This window comes from Sus scrofa, chromosome 7, assembly GCF_000003025.6.
Source record: "Sus scrofa isolate TJ Tabasco breed Duroc chromosome 7, Sscrofa11.1, whole genome shotgun sequence".
NCBI lineage: Eukaryota > Metazoa > Chordata > Mammalia > Artiodactyla > Suidae > Sus > Sus scrofa.
In genome coordinates, this window is record NC_010449.5 from 99,982,621 (window position 1) to 100,003,257 (window position 20,637).

The window sequence follows — 20,637 nt, forward strand, 5'->3', positions numbered from 1 at the left end:
ATCCTTCCCATCCTTGCACCCCAGCCCGCTCTCCCCACCCCACCCCTGCTCCCTTGGTGCCCATGGACCTCATGTAAGCACCCCCAACCCCAATCATTTGTTAATGAGGGCCCTTTGGTGAGATTTTTACATACATGGGTGTTCTCTTGCCTTTTAGAATATTTCCAACAATAATCTTGGTCTGGAGGGGGCCAGAATCCTCTCCGAGTTCCTCCAGAATAACACCTCTTCACTCTTTAGTCTTCGGCTTTCAGGTGAGCTCATGGAGGAGGAGGGAGAGGACAGTGGGAAGGAGGCAGAGAGAAGGGTCGGGGCAGAGAGGTCCAGGGTCTAATGGAACCAGGCCAGGTCCTGCTGCTATCAGAGACCAGAACACTGCGTCTACACTCTGCTGGATTCTTCCAGCCGTCCTCGCTCCTTCCCCACAGCCACACTGGCTTCCCAGCTGTCCTGGGTGAGCAACTTCTGATTCATTTTCCAACAGTCCCACCTCTGCTTGAAAGGCTCCACCCCAGAGACCTGCATGGCTCCAGCTTCATTCCCATCTCCACTCACAGGTCATCTCCTTAGGGGGATTTCTCTGACCTAACAAACCATCACTCTCTAGGAGTTCCCTTGTGGGGTAGTGGTTAAGGATCCGGCATTGTCACTGCAGTGGCCTGGGTTGCTGCTATAGTGATGGTCAGATCTCTGGCCAGGGAACATGCGCATTTGACAGGTGCAGCCAAGAAAAGAAAGAAAGAGAGAAAGAGAAAGGAAGAGGGGTTCCGGTCGTGGCGCAGTGGTTAATGAATCTGACTAGGAACCGTGAGGTTACAGGTTCTATCCCTGGCCTTGCTCAATGGGTTAAGGATCCAGTGTTGCCGTGAGCTGTGGTGTAGGTCGCAGACGCGGCTCAGATCCCACGTTGCTGTGGCTGTGGTGTAGGCCGGCGGCTACAGCTCCGATTCAACCCCTAGCCTGGGAACCTCCATATGCCACGGGAAGCAGACCTAGAAAAGGCAAAAAGACAAAAAAAAAAAAAAAAAAAAGAAAAGAAAAAGAAAGAAAGAGAAAGAAAGAAAGGAGGGAAAGAGGGAGGGAGGAAGGAAGAGGGGGGGAAAACCCACTTTCTGACCTGTTTCTCTTCCTAGTTTTTTCTTTCTGGTGTGTTTCAGAGCTATTAATTTTTGTAAATCGATATTACTAACAATCACTATATTAAATTATCTTACTAGTTCTAATATTTTGTTAATGTTCTTGAATTATTTAGGTAGGTGATCATATCTGCAAACAGTGGAGGTTTTTCTCTTTTCTTCCCAGTGTTTACAACTCCTAGAGAGCTTTCTGGTTGTACTGGCTAAGACCTTTAAAATAACATTAATATAGAAACTCTTTGTAAATAAACAAATTTCCCATCCCCGTCCCAAGCCTGCTGAATCAGAATATTTAGGGGGAAAGTTCTAAGAATCTATATTTTATTAAGCTTCCCAGATGATTCTCTTACAACTAATACACTATTGGTAAAAACAGATGTAAACACAACAATTTGAATAACGGATTAATTTCATACATTGGCTAGATTATTATCTCATTCTATTATACTGGTAACAGAAACAGCCAAAGAAGTATTTGTGTTTCAGTGGGGTCATTCATTCATTCAGTAAGGATTTACTGAACACCTGTTATGTGCCAAGAACTATTTAGGTACTAGAGACACAGAGTTTATTAATGTTTCAAAGGAGAAATTTGAGGATAAGAGTCTGTGTCATTTATTCCCCAGAAATCACCAATTTTTTTTTACATAGACCTTATCTTTTTACAAAAATTATTAAAGTATAGTTGATTTACAGTGTGCCTTCAATTTCTGCTGTACAGCAAAGTGACCCAGTCATACATGTATATACATTCTTTTTTTAATGCTATCTTCCATCATGTTCTAACCCAAGAGATTGGACAGAGTTCCCTGTGCTGCACAGTAGGACCTCACTGCTTATCCATTCTTTTTTTGTGTGTGTTTTTCTAGGGCTGTACCTGCGGCATATGGAGGTCCCCAGGCTAGGGGTCTAATTGGAGCTACACCATAGTCACAGCAACTTGGGATCCAAGCCACATCTTCAACCTACACCACAGCTCACAGCAACACCAGATCCTTAACCCACTGAGTGAGGCCAGGTATCGAACCTGCAATCTCATGGTTCCTAGTCGGATTAGTTAACCACTGAGCCACGACAGGAACTCCTGCTTATCCATTCTAAATGTAATTGTTTGCATCTACCAACCCCAAACTCTCTGTCCCTCTCTGCTTCCCCAGAAATCACCAGCGATTTAGATTGCTTAGCAGGGCCTGGGTGAGGGTAAGAGATGGGAGGCACTCACCTCACCCACAACACTTAGGGGCAACAAAAAAATTTTAGTAACCAAGTAAATAATATCATAATGCAATTTTTTAAAGCCAAAATGAATGCAAAAACAAATCATGTTGAAAAAAATAGCAACACTTTAAAGCAAGATCCCACAGGGTCAAATTAGGATGAGGAGAGCGAGGCCTGGCCAGGTAAGTACAGGGTCAGACCCTGCCTTTATTTAGCATTGGTTCCTCCTAGAGGCTTTTGCACTGATTTTGATTTCAAAATATTTTATGAAGGTATTACTCGCCTTGATTACCGAGCTTTGCAGCAGGGCGCTCTCAGATTTTCCGTGCACAGCAAGTGCCTCATTCATCCCTCTAGTCCCACCCCTGCTGCGTAGAGTTGGATTAGCATTTTTATAATGTTGCAGACTTTAGGCACTAGGCTAGGGGTCAGTGCTGTCCATGGATGCACATGCCGTGGTGTACCAACTCCTGGTCCTCCCTGGACAGTCTCAGCAGAGAGAGCAGGGAAGGATGGTAAAGAGATGGTAATGAATTGCCTTTCCCTCCCCCCGCCCCCCGCCCCGTGTTCTTCGGTGCCCAAACATTTGCTCTGTGCGCTTGCCACCTTTTCTATGTCTGACTGTTCCAAAGGCAAGGGACTCCCAGGGTTAGGATATGGAGGGTTAGGGAGCCTTAGTCTGGAAAGTGTGGCTAACTCCCCCCTTCACTACAGGAAATAACTTCAAGGAAGAATCTGCAGAGCTGTTCTGCCAAGCCCTATCGGTAAGAAGCAAGGAGTGGGGGCAGCCAGCCTTGTGAGAGAAGTCGCTGGGAGATGGGTGGCTCCGAGCATAGGGAAGGGAAGCCCCTTGCCTGCTTTAGGGAGCTGGTGAGTGTTTGGACTCAGCCAGTCCTATCAAAAGCCACAGCAAGTGGGGCGTTCCCACTGTGGCTCAGAGGTAGTGAACCTGAAGAGCATCCATGAGGATGCAGGTTCAATCCCTGGCCTTTCTCAGTGGGTTAAGGATCCAGCGTCGCCATGAGCTGCAGTGTAGTTCAAAGATGTGGCTCAGATCTGATGTTGCTCTGGCTGTGGTGTAGGCCAGAAGCTACAGCTCCAATTTGTCTCCTAGCCTGGGAACTTCCATATGCTACAGGTGCAGCCCTAAAAAGAGAGAGAAAAAAAGGCAAAGCAAGTGGTAGGATGGTTGGGATGGTGCTAGCTTCTCCACAGTTCAACAGAAGATGCTCAAAGAATTGTCCCGAGTCTAAGAACAGTAGGCTCCTCAATTTGGGATATATGGGGGTTCCCTTATGACACTAAGTGTGGTATTGGCAGTCACATAGAAGACACATAGAAATCACATAGAAGACAAAATTACCTCTCTCCACTCTTTCTCTCTTTAGGTCAACTACAGAATTAGGACCCTGGATCTCAGTCACAACCAGTTGTCTGATAAGGCAGGAGAGTACCTGGGACAGATGCTGGGTGAGTCCCCCAAGGAGGGAGGGGACCAGCAAAGGAGAGGGGTATGGGGGATGGTTGCTGTCAAAGCTGCATCCCCTTTTCTATCGTTATTGAATGTTCTGATTGTCCAAAGTCATATAAGACACATTCAAAATGCATTTTAACCAAAGCAAACACTTGAATGTGGAAAGTGAGACTTTCAATTGATAGAAAAATATATAGAGAAATAACTTGCTGACTTCAAGGAGGCTCAGGATTATGAAGCACTCACAGTGGGCCGAAACAGCAACAAAAACGATTCATAACATTTGATGATATATTTACAACTTGCATGTGCTAAAAGACATTATGGGGCAATGATGGAAGACAAGCACAGATAGAGAGTAGGTAGATAGTCGCTTGCTGTATTTGTATAATATAAAAGAATACTGCCGAAGGATCCCCTGGCTACATTAGGCAGTGATCGATAGTCCTAATACCACACCGGCCAAGGCAGATGGACTGTGACAGAAGGAAACCAAGTACCCAAAGCCCTTAGTAATTAGAAACATGCAAAATAAAACAACAAAAACAGAGTTCCCTGGTGGCTCAGTGGGTTAAGGATCTAGCGTTGTCCCTGCTCTGGCATGGTTTTGATCCCTGGCCCAGGAACTTCTGTATGCTCAGGGTGCAGCCAAAATAAATAAATAAAACACGATCTCCCTTGTCATCCACCAGAGCTGGGATACGTCCCCGTCAGAGAATAGCAAGGGCAGTGAACACACGGGAACAGTGAGGACAGTCAGCAGCTGCTGGGCAGAGGCACCCTGGACAGCACCTGGGACGTGCACGTGTTCTGCAATGCCGTTTGACTCCATGCACGTCTCAGAGATGCTCTCACACATGCGCAGAGAGAGATGTCTGAGGAGGGTCACTGCAAAATTGCAATAAAAGAAAAAAGAAAGAAACACCCTAAAGGTCTGTCCCTGGGGAAAGGAGTAGGAAAGCAGTGAAGATGGGGAACTAACCTGGAGACGTGCCGAGAGGTAGCCCCACTGCGAAGGTGGCTCTTCGTTGAAACCTGAATATCAAAGAAGAACCAGCCAGGTTCTGGACACACAGAGTTCTAGGCAGAAAGAATGGAGCGTGGCGTGTTTGAGAAACTGGGAGGACAGCATGGCTGGAGCAGAGAGGACGGGGGAGGAGAGGAGAAGGAGAAGACGTCGTTGGGTGGCCTGCAGCCCCTTACGTGGGGCTGTGAACCATGACACATGTGGGGCCTGGGTTTCATCCACTGAAGGATTTTTTTTTCTTTTTCTTTTTTCTTTTTTTTTTTTTTTTTTTTGGTCTTTTTAGGGCCACTCCTGTGGCATCTAGACGTTCCCAGGCTAGGGGTCAAATCACAGCTGCATCTGCTGGCCTACACCACAGCCACGGCAACACCAGAACTGAGCTGCATCTGCGACCTACCTCACAGCTCACGGCAACACTGGATCCTTAACCCAGTAAGCAAGGCCAGGAATCGAACCCACATCCTCAAGGTTACTAGTTGGGTTCATTACCACTGAGCCACAATGGGAGCTCCTCACTGACAGATGTTTCCGGGGCGGGGGGCGATGACCCAGTGCAACTTGCAGGTTTAGACCTGCTGTGTGAAGCCTGCAACTGAGGAGGGTGGGGTTGGAAGAGCGAGGCCTGTCAGGAGGCAGTTGGTGGTCCAGGCAAGACAGGACAGATAGGCCCGTGATTCTTTTGTTTCAGTTACCGGTTGGAAGGTGTGCCATTTACTTAGAGGGGAAACCTCGGCAAGTAAGAGTATGGAGGGGCAGGGGCAGAAGTCAAGGTTTCCACTTTGCTCATGTCCTGCTTTCCGTGCCTGTTCGACAGCTACACGGAGGTGTCAGGTAGGTGGTTTGCTATGTGAGTTTAGAGCAGGGGTGCAAGGTATAACTTAAGTGAGGGACTTGCAGAGAAGAAGAAAGAAGGGTAGGAAGAAAATGGGTGAGACAGGAAGGGAGAGAGAACGAAGGCTGGAGAAAAACTTGTTCTCAATATAACAGGTGTTATACACTTTTCTGAAAGTCTGTCTGGGTGGTCGACACAAAAAAGAGAAAGCCATGGTCAGTACAGAGTGGTCTGTCCAAAAAAAAAAAAAAAAAAATAGAAATGGAGCTCCCACTGCAGCACAGTGGTTAAGGATCTGGCGTTGCTGTAGCTGTGGCTCAGATTCAATCCCTGGCCTGGGAACTTCCATATGCCATAGGTGCAGCCATAAAAAAAGTGACAGTGATGATCTGTGTTAAGTAGGATGTTTTCCCAACCCTATATGGCATGTAACAAAAGCATCTTTAAGTTTTAAAAATGGGCACTTTCTGTACAAATCCAGCTTCTAGACAAGCCGGATGCCTCCCCATGTCCATCTGGTTGTGTTGCTAAAGCTCTCCTGGATGGAAATTCTGGGGCCACCACTGCTTCAGTAGGTGTCCCTGAAAAAGACATCATGTGATGCAACAAGCCATGCCCATCAAAGTCTGCTTACGTAAATATGACCCTGTTTTCTATGCTGTCTCCATCGATTTTAATGGTTGTGTAACTTTCCACCGGATGGACATTTATGATATGCTTTGCCCTTTCCCCTGTGAGTCACAGACCTTAATTTATGAGTGATGCTATGGTGAACATGCGCACGTGTGTGCTCTGTCCATATCCTGTACTATCACCATGGGAAGTGTCTCAGGGGTGGTATTGCTGTGAGATAGAGTAGACGCATTTTAATAGGAAAATGTCTGTGACCAAATAGTATTTGCCAAATGGATGATACCATTTACTGGCCACCTGCAATAGGTGAGTATTTTTCTATATTGTTACCAACACTGGGAATCATCTTATAATTTTATACTTAAGTGAATAATTGACAAGTGATTACCTCAGTGTTTTGCTTTGCATGGGGATTGAACCATCCTTATTCTCAATGCCATGACTATCTGCCAACTCTAAGAGTGGGTCCTCTGGAACATCGGGGATGCTGAGATGATTCCCTCCTTCCCCAGCTCTCAACAGTGGGCTCCAGTCACTGGATCTGAGCTGGAACCACTTCTGCATCCATGGAGCAGTGGCCTTGTGCAATGGTCTTCGGGTAAGATGTTCCAGGAGAGCAGTGTTGAGTCCAGGTGGCAGACAGCCAGGGCCTCTGCCTGTCTGCTGTCTTGAACCTCTCCCTTGTGGTCACTGTTGATGAGAGCATGCTGAGCTCTCATCACCTGCTCGTCTCACTGTCGGTCTACCTCCCACAGCTCCTGGACACATGTTATTCTTTGGTATAAATCCCTCCTGGGTAAATTTGACCCGCTGGGGCCTAGTTGGCATCTTTGGGGAACTTCAACAAGGCCCTTTAGCCAGAAGATAGGGAATGACCTGAACCCAAAGGGAATGAATCTCAAGACTACTTGAGAAGTTCCTGTTGTGGCTCAGTGGTAGTGAACCTGACTAGTATCCATGAGGATGCCGATTTAATGCCTGGCCTCACTCAATTGGTTAAGGATCTGGTGTTGCTGTGCCTGTGGTGTAGCCCAGCAGCTATAGCTCAGACTCGACCCCTTGCCCAGGAACTTCCACATGCCATAGGTGTGGCCCTAAAAAAAAACCACCACAAAACAAACAAACAAAAGGGAGTACCTGAGACTCTGAGGCCAGCTGGGAGGGCTCTGGAAAGACCTGGCAGACCTCTTTCCCATGGACCACTGAGCCTGGCCACCAGCAGGGGCCAAAAATCGGGCCTTTTTGGCCAGATGAGCTGCATGCAAACTTGGTGCTGGTGCTGTTCTGCCCTGTCCCTGCAGGTTAACGTGGCCCTGAAGAAACTGGATCTCTCCATGAACAGCTTTGGGAACGAGGGGGCTTCGGCCCTAGGGGAGGTTCTCAGACTCAACAGCTCCCTGGCCTACCTAGATGTCAGCTGCAACGACATCAGTAATGAAGGGATCACCAAACTCAGCAAAGGCCTGGAGGTGAATGAAAGCCTCAAAGTTCTGAAGGTAAAGTCTGCCTGAGCTGGGAATGGAACGTCTTGTATACGCACCCGTGTGGGGGTGTGGGTGTGTATGTGTGTGTGTGTGTACATCCATATGTGGGCATCCATGCATGTATATCTGTGTGTGTCTGTGCATCTGTGTGTCTCTGCTACATCCATGCGTGTGTGCATCCAGGTGTGAGTCCCTGCATCCATCTATGTGTCTGTGCGTCCACGTGTGTGCATGCATGTGTGTGTCTGTGTGTGTTGGGGTGGGGGCAGCAGGACAATGGCACTGGATGTTGCTGGGGAGAAAATCTACCTTGTGCTTCACAAGTGCGTACACCCATGGCTGTCTCTGTGCTATAACCCAGCATCACCCTCTGCTCTCATCTGGCATGTCATCTCCTACCTGGTCTTCCTTCCTCTGGTCCGGGTCTGCTCCAGAGTTTCTCCCCACTACGGCCAGAGTGTGGGTTCTGAGTGTAACTCTGAGTGTAACTCTGACTTCCACCCCCAACCCCACTTCCTCCAGCTTAGACCCCCATGGCCTCTGTTGCTCAGGTCCAGTCCTCTCACCCCGTGTGCTTCTCCAGCCTGTTTACCCGCCTCCCCCACTCTCCCTCGCTGCTCCAAGGTCTTCTTTCATCCCCTCCCCGCCCACCCCCCCCGCAGAGCCTGGCCTATGCTGCTCCGTCCCCTGGTCCCCTGCTGCAGTGGCTGCTCTGCCTCAGAGCACAGCTGGAGCAGCAATTCTACAGGGACCTGCTGACCCCTCAGCCCATTTATCCTGCACTGGAATTTCTCCTTATGCTCTCATTTGAGTGACTATTTGACTGTCTGTCACCTGCTAGGGCTAAAGCTTCATGAGGACAAGGCGTGTTTGGTTTTGCCCATTTTTATACCCCTTATACCTAGCAGTCCTGGGCATGTAGTAGATGCCCAGTGAATATTAAGTGAATAAATGAATTCATATTTCATTGTAAAATTACCTTGCATAAAGATGCTAATTTATGACAAAGAAACCCGTGGGAAGTTGGAGAACAAGTGAAAGATGAGCACGTCTCTTAGCAGCCTCCCCTTTCCCCTTCTATTAGCGAGTTCTTTATCAAGTGATTTGCCTCCTTATTCACGGCCCAAGCGTACAGAGCCGGCTCCCTTAGTCCCACTCATCAGATGAGAAAACTGAGGTTGTATGGCTTGTCAGGCCATGCAGCCAGCAAGAGGCAGAGGGAAGTCAGCTCTACCTGGTTTTGACTGCAACTCTGACTCAAACAAGTTGTGGAGGTGACTCAGAGGGACCACAGATGTGGGAGTGCTGGTGACAGAAGAATGGGAGTTAGAAATCAGTGGAGATGAGCCACCATCTGAGAGAATAGCCACGTTAGAGCTGCTGAGGTGACAAGAGGGAGTCAGGATCCCACCAGCTGGGTGATGGTGGTGACAGCAGACCAGACCAGGTGGCCATCTAGTGACTGGAGGAGCTGAGAGTCCAGCCTGGCTGCAGGGGCACAAACTGTAACTCAGAGAAGAAGGGCTGACTCAGCCTGCAAGAGAGTCAGCCTGGGTGACCGATGAAGCCAAGGAAAGTTCATAGAACCTGCAGTGCAAAAAGACTGAAAACACTGCCTGGGCAAAATGGCCACAGGGCTTTTTCTCTGATTAGTGGGATATAGGCAACATTAACATTTTTTTCCTACAATGACAAAATATTTTATTTTTAATACTTTAATATTTAAAATTATTTTAAGGAGTTCCCGTCGTGGCGCAGTGGTTAACGAATCCGACTAGGAACCATGAGGTTGCGGGTTCGATCCCTGGCCTTGCTCAGTGGGTTAAGGCTCTGGCGTTGCCGCGAGCTGTGGTGTAGGTTGCAGACTCGGCTCGGATCCTGCATTGCTGTGGCTCTGGCATAGGCCGGTGGCTACAGCTCCCATTCGACCCCTAGCCTGGGAACCTCCATATGCCGTGGGAGTGGCCCAAGAAAATGGCAAAAAAAATAAAATAAAAGTTTCAGCCTCATCAGGAAACCAACCAAAAGCTTTCGACAACAATATCTAACATTCCTGGGAGGCTTACTCTGTACTGTGCACTCATTTGAATGCTTTGCTTGAAGCTGAATCCTCAGAGCAGCTTTAGACAATACGTAGGCAGTGGGCAGGGAATCTCGAGGCCAGAAGGTTGGTAAGCAGAGCCCCTGGGCTCCGAGCTCCCTGCTGTTAACCCCCAGTCAGTGGGTCCCGGCACTGTTGGGATAAGGCCTGAGCACTTAGCTAGGCCCACAAGGTCCTATGCGATCCAGCCCATTCCAGCTCTGTGGCCTCACTCGCTCCCTCTGCTCCCTCCCACATGTTTGGCGTTGCCCAAACACCTCAGCCCCTTTCCACTTGCCTTCCCTTGTCTTCTTTGATGCATCTTATTCCCTCCTCTGGTCCTGCCCTACCTTCTTCCTCCCCGACTAATCCCCATTAGTCCTGTAAGGCTTGGCTTCAGTGTTCCCTCCACCATACGAGATGCCCCTTTCCTTGCTTCTGCCACACCAGTGGGTCCCTCTGTCATTGCCATGATCGCATTTCTGATGTTATTTGCTCGTTTGCCTGTGTCCCCCTCTAGAGTGCAAGCTGAGGGCAGAGATCTTGTCATGTCTGTCTGTGCCTCCACCCAGGGCCTGGCAGATGGGAGGCCCCTGCTAGATGTTTACTGGATGGATGGATGGATGGATGGATGCAGTGAGATGGACAGGTGGATGGACGACTGGACAAACAGACTGACAGGGATTGTGATTTGATGGGAAGAAATGGAAACTGCTCCGAGCCAGCCTCTCCGGTCCCCATCTCTGCCTCCTTCTGTCTCTCCCTTTCTCCCACAGCTTTTCCTGAACCCTATAAGTATGGATGGGGCTCTTTTACTTATCCTGTCCATCAAGAGGAACCCCAAATCCAAGATGGAAGATATCGACATTTCTGTAAGTTGCTCCCCCCGGGGAGCAGGCCAGTTTTCATGGCCACTGTCAGGTCCCACAGCGCTGGCCCTCAGGGCCCTCACACGCATGCTCCATGAAAAGGCCACTCCCTTCGGAGTACGACTCTGCCCCCTCCAGGGGTCCTTTCAGAGCAATAGCCACTCAGTCGATAACCTCTTGGTGTGAAATTATTTACCTGGGACCCCAGGGCCTGCACCCCCAAGAGTGGGCCTGGGGGCAGAGAGGAGGAACACCAGAAACAAAGGCAAGGGACCCCAGAACAGACTTGTCAACCGTCAGCTTTGTCGATGGCTCTGGGGCATAGAATGCTTCCAGAATCCGAGGATTTTAACAAGTCTGAGTATTCTTTTTTTTTTTTTTTTTTCCCACTGTACAGCAAGGGGATCAAGTTATCCTTACATGTATACATTACAATTACATTTTTTTCCCCACCCTTTGTTCTGTTGCAATATGAGTATCTAGACATAGTTCTCAATGCTACTCAGCAGGATCTCCTTGTAAATCTATTCTAAGTTGTGTCTGATAAACCCAAGCTCCCGATCCCTCCCACTCCCTCCCCCTTCCATCAGGCAGCCACAAGTCTTTTCTCCAAGTCCATGATTTTCTTTTCTGAGGAGATGTTCATTTGTGCTGGACATTAGATTCCAGTTATAAGTGATATCATATGGTATTTGTCTTTGTCTTTCTGGCTCATTTCACTCAGTATGAGATTCTCTAGTTCCATCCATGTGGCTACAAATGGCATTATGTCATTCTTTTTTATGGCTGAGTAGTATTCCATTGTGTATATATACCATATCTTCCGAATCCAGTCATCTGTCGATGGACATTTGGGTTGTTTCCATGTCCTGGCTATTATGAATAGTGCTGCAATGAACATGCGGGTGCATGTGTCTCTTTTAAGTAGAGTTTTGTCCGGATAGATGCCCAAGAATGGGATCGTGGGGTCATATGGAAGTTCTATGTACAGATTTCTAAGGTATCTCCAAACTGTTCTCCATAGTGGCTGTACCAGTTTACATTCCCACCAACAGTGCAGGAGGGTTCCCTTTTCTCCACAGCCCCTCTAGCACTTGTTATTTGTGGATTTATTAATGATGGCCATTCTGACTGGTGTGAGGTGGTATCTCATGATAGTTTTGATTTGCATTTCTCTTATAATCAGAGATGTTGAGCATTTTTTCATGTGTTTGCTGGCCATCTGTGTATCTTCCTTGGAGAACAGTCTATTCAGGTCTTTTGTCCATTTTTCCATTGATTGATTGGCTTTTTTGCTGTTGGGTTGTATAAGTTGTTTATACATTCTAGAAATTAAGCCCTTGTCAGTTGCATCATTTGAAACGATTTTCTCCCATTCTGTAAGTTGTCTTTTTGTTTTCTTTTTGGTTTCCTTTGCTGTGCAAAAGCTTTTCAGTTTGATGAGGTCCCATGGGTTTATTTTTGCTCTAATTTCTATTGCTTTGGGAGACTGACCTGAGAAAATATTCATGATGTTGATGTCAGAGAGTGTTTTGCCTATGTTTTCTTCTAGGAGTTTGATGGTGTCCTGTCGTATATTTAAGTCTTTCAGCCATTTTGAGTTTATTTTGGTGCATGGCGTGAGGGTGTGTTCTAGTTTCATTGCTTTGCATGCAGCTGTCCAGGTTTCCCAGCAATGCTTGCTGAATAGACTTTCTTTTTCCCATTTTATGTTCTTGCCTCCCTTGTCAAAGATTAACTGACCATAGGTGTCAGGGTTAAGTCTGAGTATTCTAACACGTACAAACCTGTGTTTCCATTTTATGACTCAGCCTACGTGACTCAGAGTTGTATCTGAGGGTAAACTAATCTGATGGAGAGGAGAAGCCTGAGGAGGTGACTTTGCTCTGTGGGCTACTCTTGCCCGAATCACCCTAGTGGTGGGAGCCGGTGCTAACCATATCCCACCCTCATCTACCATCCTACACTCTTTTTTTTTAACCCCAAATCCATTTTACCGACACCAGCTCCTCTGCTCCTTCTCTGGGAGGTGGGTAGAGTGCCCTTGTGACCTGGGCCGCCATAGCAAAGGACACAAAACCAGGTGGCTTAAATGATAGAACGGTGTGGTCTCAGTTCTGGAAGCTGGAAGTCCAAGATCAAGGTGTGGGTGGGCTTGGTTCCTGCAGAGGGCTGTGAGGAAGACTCTGGTCCTTGCTCCTCTCCTGGCTTCTGGTAGTTGGCTGGCAATCTCTGCTGCTCCTTGGCTGTAGAAACATCACCCTAATCTCTGCCTGCAGCCTCAGGCGGCGTTCTGCTGTGTGTCTGTCTCTGTGTCCCGGTGTTCCCTTTTCACAAGGACACCGGTCAGATTGGACTAGGGCCCACCCTCATGACCTCGTTTTAACTTGAACATCTGCGAAGACCCTCTTTACCAATAAGGCCACATTCCCAGGTCCTGAGGGTTAGGACTTCAACATCTTTGGGGGGGGGGGGCACAATTCAATCCATAACAAGTGCTTTCCCTCATTTCCCCCATTTTACATGTAAGGAAACTGAAACAGAGAGGTTAGGTCACTTGCCCAGGACCACACAGCAAGTGAGAAACACAGCAAGGAGTAAACCCAGGGCTCCTGCCTTCTCCTCTAGAGTTCTGTACAGGTAGAGTGTTAAAGTCCTTTTCCATTTGTTTAATGCCACCCTAATATGCTGTTTGGCTAAGATTTGAATGCCTTACGATTCTATCAGGGATGATATTTTTGCATTTGAAACCCAAGCTTCTTGGAACTGAAGCGAAAGTAAAATTGGGGTTTAGATTTGTCACAGGTTATCAACCATGATAAAAACAAGCCTGCTTTTGTTCTCATTGTGTTCCCTCACTGCGGCCGCCCTGCCCCGGGCTCCTTCTTGTGTTCTGGGTCCTCTCCACCCTCCTCCCACAGTTCTGACCTGCACCCCAGGAGGCTGCCTCAGCCCCCCTGCCCCCTGCCCTGCCCTGAGCCTCGGCCCCAGGTCTTATTAGCATTGCCCCCCCCCCCACCGCCCCCAGAGGGCAGGATGGAAGGTATGAAGCCTGGCCTTGCCTTGGGGTGTCTGAGGGGCTGTCAGACATGGTGCTCTTTCAGCCCCAAGACCGTAAATAAACCCATGAGCTGGGATCACACCGCCATTCAACAAACCGACCAGAGCCAATAGATCTGAGTCGGCCTTTTCCTTCCCTTTTGTCCACTCTGCTGCCATAATTCTCAGCAGTCTTAGAATTGCTTCATGGTAGATGCTTCTAGAACTTTCTTTAGAATATCTACAAAGGGTAGGGTGTAAGTCTTCAGCCCTGAAGCCTGGATTTAATTCTTGAAAAGGCAAACTACTCAGAAACACATCTGAGGAATGAAGCAGGTCAGTCACACCGGGGAAATCAAGTTTGATCAAATGCTTTTTTTTTTTTTTTTTTTTTTTTTGTATTTTGGAGGCCACACCCATGGCATATGGAGGTTCCCAGGCTAGGGATGAATTGGAGCTGCAGCTGCCAGCCTACACCACAGCCACAGCAACGCAGGATCCTTAACCCACTGATTGAGGCCAGGGATCAAACCTGCATCCTTATGGATACTAGTCAGATTCATTTTTGCTGAGCCACAGCAGGAACTCCATCAAATACTATTTCTCAGAACACATGTTCTCCTGCAGCTCCAACCTGGCTCGGGGGGCACTTCCACAACAGCGGGTTCACAGTGTGTTTTGAGCCTTGATGGAATGGTTGGTGGGAGCGGGGCTCTGCCAGGGCACCTGTTCTGAAGACCAGCACTGATGTAGAAATGGGTTTTTCAGGGCCTTTTGGGGGGACCCAACTTGCCACCCCACAGCTGTGTCTCATCTGTCAACCCCATAGTTGTGTCCTAGCTGCCACACACAGACACTAGTGCTCACCTTTGGAGAGCAGAGCTGAGTTGACAGTATGTGACAGGCCCCAGCAGCCAACTCGGACATCTGATCATCACGCAGGAAACTTACACGTCACACCCCAAGGCCGTCCTAGTCTCCGAGCAGCACTGAAGAATAACCTAGAAAAGACGACACCTTAACTTCTCTTGGGGCGGGGGGGGGCGTGCTCGCTGGTCTGGGAGATGGCACCATGGCAGTGACCTCCCCCAGACGGTTCCCTCTCTCCCCGCTTCAGAACGTGCTGGTGTCCGAGCAGTTTGTGAAAACATTGGACAGTGTGTGCGCCATCCACCCTCAACTGGACGTGCTGTACAAGGCGGTGCAAGGCCTCTCTATCAAGAAAACCCTCTTCACATGGACAAACCCCATGAAACTGATCCAGGTGAGCCCCACTGCCCTCTAAGAGCCCCCAGGGACCCCTGGAGAGAGCTGACTTTTGGCTCAGCTTCCTAGAGTGTCTCCTTCCCCAGAGCATCTGTGCAGGAAGGTCTCGGACTTAGGCTGTCAGATCCCTGAGCAGGGCTTCCTGCTCCCAGAGGAAGGCAAGGGCTGAGAACTGGCTGAAGTGGGAGGGCCTTGGAATGGGACAGTTTCTGCCACCCTGGCTCCTCCATGGCAACCAAACACAAGTCCCTGAAGTGCTCTTGGCCTCAGTCTCTTCACCTGTAAAATGGGCATAATAAATAGCAACCACCCAACAGGGCTTCCCTGAAGATTAAATTCTATGCTCTATGTGACAGGCTTAAAACAAGGTCTGGCATTAAGCACACAAATTAATGTGGGCTCTTTCCAGTAGCTGGTAAGGATGCCAAGACGTCCCAAACCTGCAGGCAGGATGGCTATTTGGCAGCTTCAGCTAAAGAGGAAAACTCAAGTCTTTTATACGTAGGGGGTCTCCTGCCCCTGGCTGGAGTCTTAGATTGCATCTGGCAGTCACAGGAATCAGACGTAACAGTGGATATAAAAGCTCAGACAATGTCAGCGCTGGAAGGGATGTTACAGAACTCACCCTGATGTGCAGGTGACAGGTCTGCTGCTAGGTGCTGACTGTTTGCCACCAGGGGCAGCAGGAGCTGGGATGGTGCCTTGAAAATGTGGGTTCTGCAGGGTGTATGCCACTGGGACGTGATGGGTGGTTGTGTGTGTGTGTGTGTGTTGGGAGGAGGGAGGTCTGTGGGAAGAGGACAGAGCCAAAGATAACTCCATATATTTAAGCCCAGTGGACTGAAAGAATGCTGGTAACATTGCCGGCGGTGGGGAAGCCCTGCAGGGAGAAGTGGCTGCCTCCTGGCTGCTTCCGCTCTGGCCCCACCCGCCCATTCTCCCCCTTCTGCTCCACATTTCAGCCCCAGCAGATTTTGCCGCTTCCTTTCTGCATCAGTCCTCTCTTAAGACTAACTCCAGGTCCCTATGCCTGGAGCACCCCTCCCCCTGCCCTCTGTGTCTCGCTCATTCCCACTCACGCTCTAGGTCTCCAGGGCCATGTCCCTGGACAGCCCTTCTCAGGTGCCCTGGTCCAGAGTAAATGCCCTGGCCAGGTGCTCCGCAGCCCTGTGCTTCGCCCTTTCACTGCAGGACTCTGGACTCCACCAGGGCAGGGGCTACCTTGGTTCTGATCAAAGGCACCTACCAAAGTAAGGGGCCCTGATGCCGGTCAAAGTTCTTCGTTGCAGACCACAGAATCCACTCTAGCTAGCTTAAGTGAAAAGGGATAGATTACCAAAGATAGAACACAGAGACACTAGGAGGGCTGATAAAATAGCTCTAGATTTAGATTTCAGAAATGACTCCTGGAGTTCCCGTCGTGGCGCAGTGGTTAACGAATCCAACTAGGAACCATGAGGTTTCGGGTTTGATCCCTGGCCTTGCTCAGTGGGTTAACGATCCCGCGTTGCCGTGAGCTGCGGTGTAGGTTGCAGACGCGGCTCCGATCCTGAGTTGCTGTGGCTCTGGCGTAAGCCGGCGGCTCCAGCTTCGATTCGACCCCTAGCCTGGGAACCTCCATATGCCGTGGGAGCGGCCCAAGAAATAGCAAAAAGACAAAAAAAAAAAAAAAAAAAAGAAATGACTCCTCAAACACCCCAACTGGGTGGCCAAGACGGCTGTTGCTTCTGCCTCGGTCAGGAAGCTGCCCAAGCAGGAATGGCCTACTGAATCAGGAAGCCACCCCCTCAGCTGCCAGCAGCCTGCTCTCCCCAAATCAGATGGGTCATATTGTGTCTCATTCAAGTGCTCAGTGAAACCCACTCCATTCTGACCTGTAACTTCAAGGGAACTTGAGGAATGCTGATTTTAGTTTTCCAGCCTCTGTGTTGTAGAGGCATGCTAAGAAGGAACAGAGAGGGTGTTGAGGGCCGCCCCTGGTATCTGCCACAGCGCTCAGTAACTGTGCAGAATTCAGCTGACTGAGGTTCGATTTGGACGTGTTGGATTGAGGTGTCACTGGAGATCAGCATGGACTTGTGAGCGGCTGCTGGGGATGCAGAAGTGGAAATGGAGGTTTGGGATCAGCCCAGGGGAAAGGGGGTGGGGTAGGCCATGCACCCCCGAGAGAGGCGGGTGGGGAGCAGCAAAACCGGAGACTGATCCCTGAGGAAGTCCTCCGTGAGCACGGCGTCTGCAGAAATATCTGTCGATACAGCTGGGCTTGCCTGTGGCCTTTGGAGAGTCAGAGGGGAAGAGAAGCAAAAAGATACTAAAAAAAGGACCTGAAAGAATATTTTAATGACATTGAAAAGGAGTTCACATTATAAAAATACAGTGCATGTCATAAAAACGGTGTATACAGTACAAAGGTGATAGATGCATAGACATATAGATAGATAGACAGGTAGATGAAAAAATACACATCAAGGGAGCTCCTGCATGGCTCAGTGGTAATGAACCCAACTAGCATCCATGAGGATGTGGGTTTGATCCCTGACCTCGCTCAGTGGGTTAAAGATCTGGCGATGCCATGAGCTGTGGTGTAGGTCTCTGATCCTACACTGCTGTGGCTGTGCTGTAGGCCAGCAACTATAGCTCTGATTTGACCCCTAGCCTGGGAACTTCCATATGCCGTGGGCGTGACCCTAAAAAGACGAAGAAGAAAAAAATACACATCAAGATGTTACCTCTGGCTGGTGGGATTGGATTGGATGTATGGCTTACTTTTCATTTTCTTTGTTTCTGCTAATCTAAAATTACTTTAAAATGTGAGTAGGTAAGATCTTTGAAATGAAAACAACAAAATACTATTTTTAAAATACTCTAGCACAGTATAACTCCATACAAGTATTTGTGTAAAGCGATGAGAATTCTAGGAATTCCAGGAACCTGTCCTGCCCATCACATGACAAGGCTGTGATGTAGTCTTCTGGTCTCTGAGCTAACAACATCCCACCACATCCACAGGGTACCATCGTCGCTAGTCTTAGCAGCGGCAACTTGAAAATTAAAGAATACAGGTGGGAGTTCCCGTCGTGGCACAGTGGTTAATGAATCCAACTAGGAACCATGAGGTTGTGGGTTTGGTCCCTGCCCTTGCTCAGTGGGTTAAGGATCCGGCGTTGCCGTGAGCTGTGGTGTAGGTCGCAGACGCGGCTCGGATCCCGCGTTGCTGTGGCTCTGGCGTAGGCCAGTGGCTACAGCTCCGATTAGACCCCTAGCCTGGGAACCTCCATATGCCGCAGGAGCGGCCCAAGAAATAGCAAAAAAAAAAAAAAAAAAAAGGAATACAGGTGGATACAATCACCGCCATCCCCTCCATGCTACGTTAGCCTAACCCTCCGCCCCAATCCTTCCACCTTAGGAGCACAGGAGAGCCTGCCCAGTGTGGGTGGGGTGAACACACAATGCGGGTGGAAAGAGGGGTGGGGTAGGGGTTGGTACGGATGCTACAAGGTCACGTGTTTGCTCCTGGCATCTTCTGCTTCTCTAAGAGCTACGCGGAGCAACAGAAAATCTCAGTCCTGGACTTCTTCAGGAGCTTGAACCCTAGTGGAGAGATGAGGATGCCTGTGGGCGAGTTCCGGAAAGCTATGATACAGGTGCGTGGATTCCTGGTGGCCAGAGGCACTGTGCGTGTGTGTGCATGTGTGGGTGCGGGGGGGGCAGGGGGTGTGTGCTTGAGACAGAGACAGAGACACAGCTCGAGCCCTTTGTAGAGCTCCCCGGATTGGCTGTGGGTGTCCACCTCCTTTATCTGGACCCAGAGGGACCCCAAGACCTCCTTCAGTCGCCAACCGAAGTCCTTCTCTGTATTGCACGGCTGGGTGCCCCTGGTGACCCGAGATGCCGCCTCCTGAGGACACATTCTTCATCTTCTAGGTCTTTCTCCCCACTGCGTGTGGCCACTGGGCAGGTTTTAAAAGGGAGTGGGAGAGTAGGCCGCATCCCAAAGCCCCAACAGGTCACTTTTACCCCATCCCCTCGCCTGAAATCCCCCCAGTATGGTGCGGAGGGACCACTGAAATGCAGACCTGAAGAGGCCGGGCACCAGGGCAGCCCTAGGAGGGACTGGGCCCTGCAAGAATAGGACCCAAGGGGGCCCAGGCAGGGGGCATAGGACCCTCAGTGCCAGGCCTGTGGTGAAGGGGACTCGGTAGCAGGGCGATAAGGATGTGCTGCCCCCTCATCCTGGACCCCGTCTCCTTCACCCCTTCACCCCTGCTGCTCCCCGGAGAGGGGCGATGACCCACGGGCGGGGGCTTCCTGCCCTGCATGCTGGGGGTTCAGTGTCCTCTGAGCCCTCAGTTGCCAGCTGTGGTCCCGAGAGAGAGGTGTTATGTGGAGTGTGTATGTGTGGTGTGTGTTTGTGGGGTCTGTGTGTGCATTTGTGTGTTGGGGGTGTGGCGTGTGTGTGTGTGTGTGTGTGTGTGTGTGTGTGTGTGGTGTATGTGTGTGGTGTGTGTGGCGTGTGTGTGTGTGTGTGTGTGTGTGGTGTGTGTGTGTGTGTGTGTGTGTGTGGTGTATGTGTGTGGTGTGTGTGGTGTGTGTGTGGCGTGTGTGTGTGTGGTGTATGTGTGGCGTGTGTGTGGCGTGTGTGTGTGTGTGTGTGCATGTGGTGTGTGTGTATGTGTGTTGGGGTGTGGTGTGTGTGTGCATGTGTGGTGTGTGTGTGTGTGGTGTGTATGTGTGCTTGGTGTGTGTGTGTGTGTTGGGGGGGTATCTAGAGCAGGGAGATGCAGAGAGCTCCGTTGACTTCGAATGTTCTATCCACCTCTTCAGCAGAACAAGGTCCCTATAAATCGGTACCAAGTCAGGGAGCTGATGAAGAGGCTGGATGAGAAGACGGGCATGGTGGACTTCAGGTCAGCCCGGGCCCCGCGTGGGCTGCCTTCTACCCTGAGCCAGCCCGCAGTTCTCTCCAAGGCGCCTTAGCTCCAGGGGCCACCCTGGGACAGATCGGAGGTGACACAGGGAGCAAACAGTTAGGCCCTAACGTGGAGAGAGGGGTGGTATAGGGGGGTGTACAGGCACCACGGTGGCCTGAAAAGGAGGCATCAAGGGTTGAGGGTGTCACACAGACAGACAAAAGGACAGAGGACAGCAAGTGCCAAGGCCGAAGTGTGAGGCTACAGGGTGTGCTGGAGAACCCCAGGTCCTTCGACTCTGCGGGGGCTCAGGCAGCCAGGCAAGTTGTGACTTAGGCTGAATCCCTTGAAGAGATCAGAAAGGACCGTGATAACTACCATTCACAGCAGTACCCACATCTGTGAGCCCTCGCCTCATGCCAAGCACTCCACCTATCACCAGACAGGTGCCTGAATTCTCACAGTGCCCTGCAGGCACTCTCATCACCCCCACACTGTGAATGATGAAACGGAGCCTTAGAAGGAAAGCACAGCCCGAAGGGCCAGAGAGGGGCGGCCGTGGCTGTAGAACCCAGGTCTGTGTGGTTCCAGAACCCACACCATGCTAGACCCCCTCATCAAGGCCATAGGACCCCCGCTGGTCTGCAGGTTGGTCCATGGGGCTCTGTG

At 49.8% G+C, this 20,637-nt stretch overlaps 1 protein-coding gene across 1 annotated transcript in view; it reads left to right on the forward strand.

The window, feature by feature from the left end:
• Window positions 1–20,035, forward strand: part of LRRC74A (leucine rich repeat containing 74A) — a 28,104-nt gene extending 8,069 nt beyond the window's left edge. Inside the window, 9 exon segments of the mRNA XM_021100079.1 lie at window positions 158–254; window positions 3,069–3,118; window positions 3,743–3,824; window positions 6,833–6,918; window positions 7,622–7,816; window positions 10,661–10,756; window positions 14,910–15,056; window positions 18,595–18,702; window positions 19,883–20,035. Of these exon segments, the coding sequence (XP_020955738.1) occupies window positions 158–254; window positions 3,069–3,118; window positions 3,743–3,824; window positions 6,833–6,918; window positions 7,622–7,816; window positions 10,661–10,756; window positions 14,910–15,056; window positions 18,595–18,702; window positions 19,883–20,035 (1,014 nt within the window).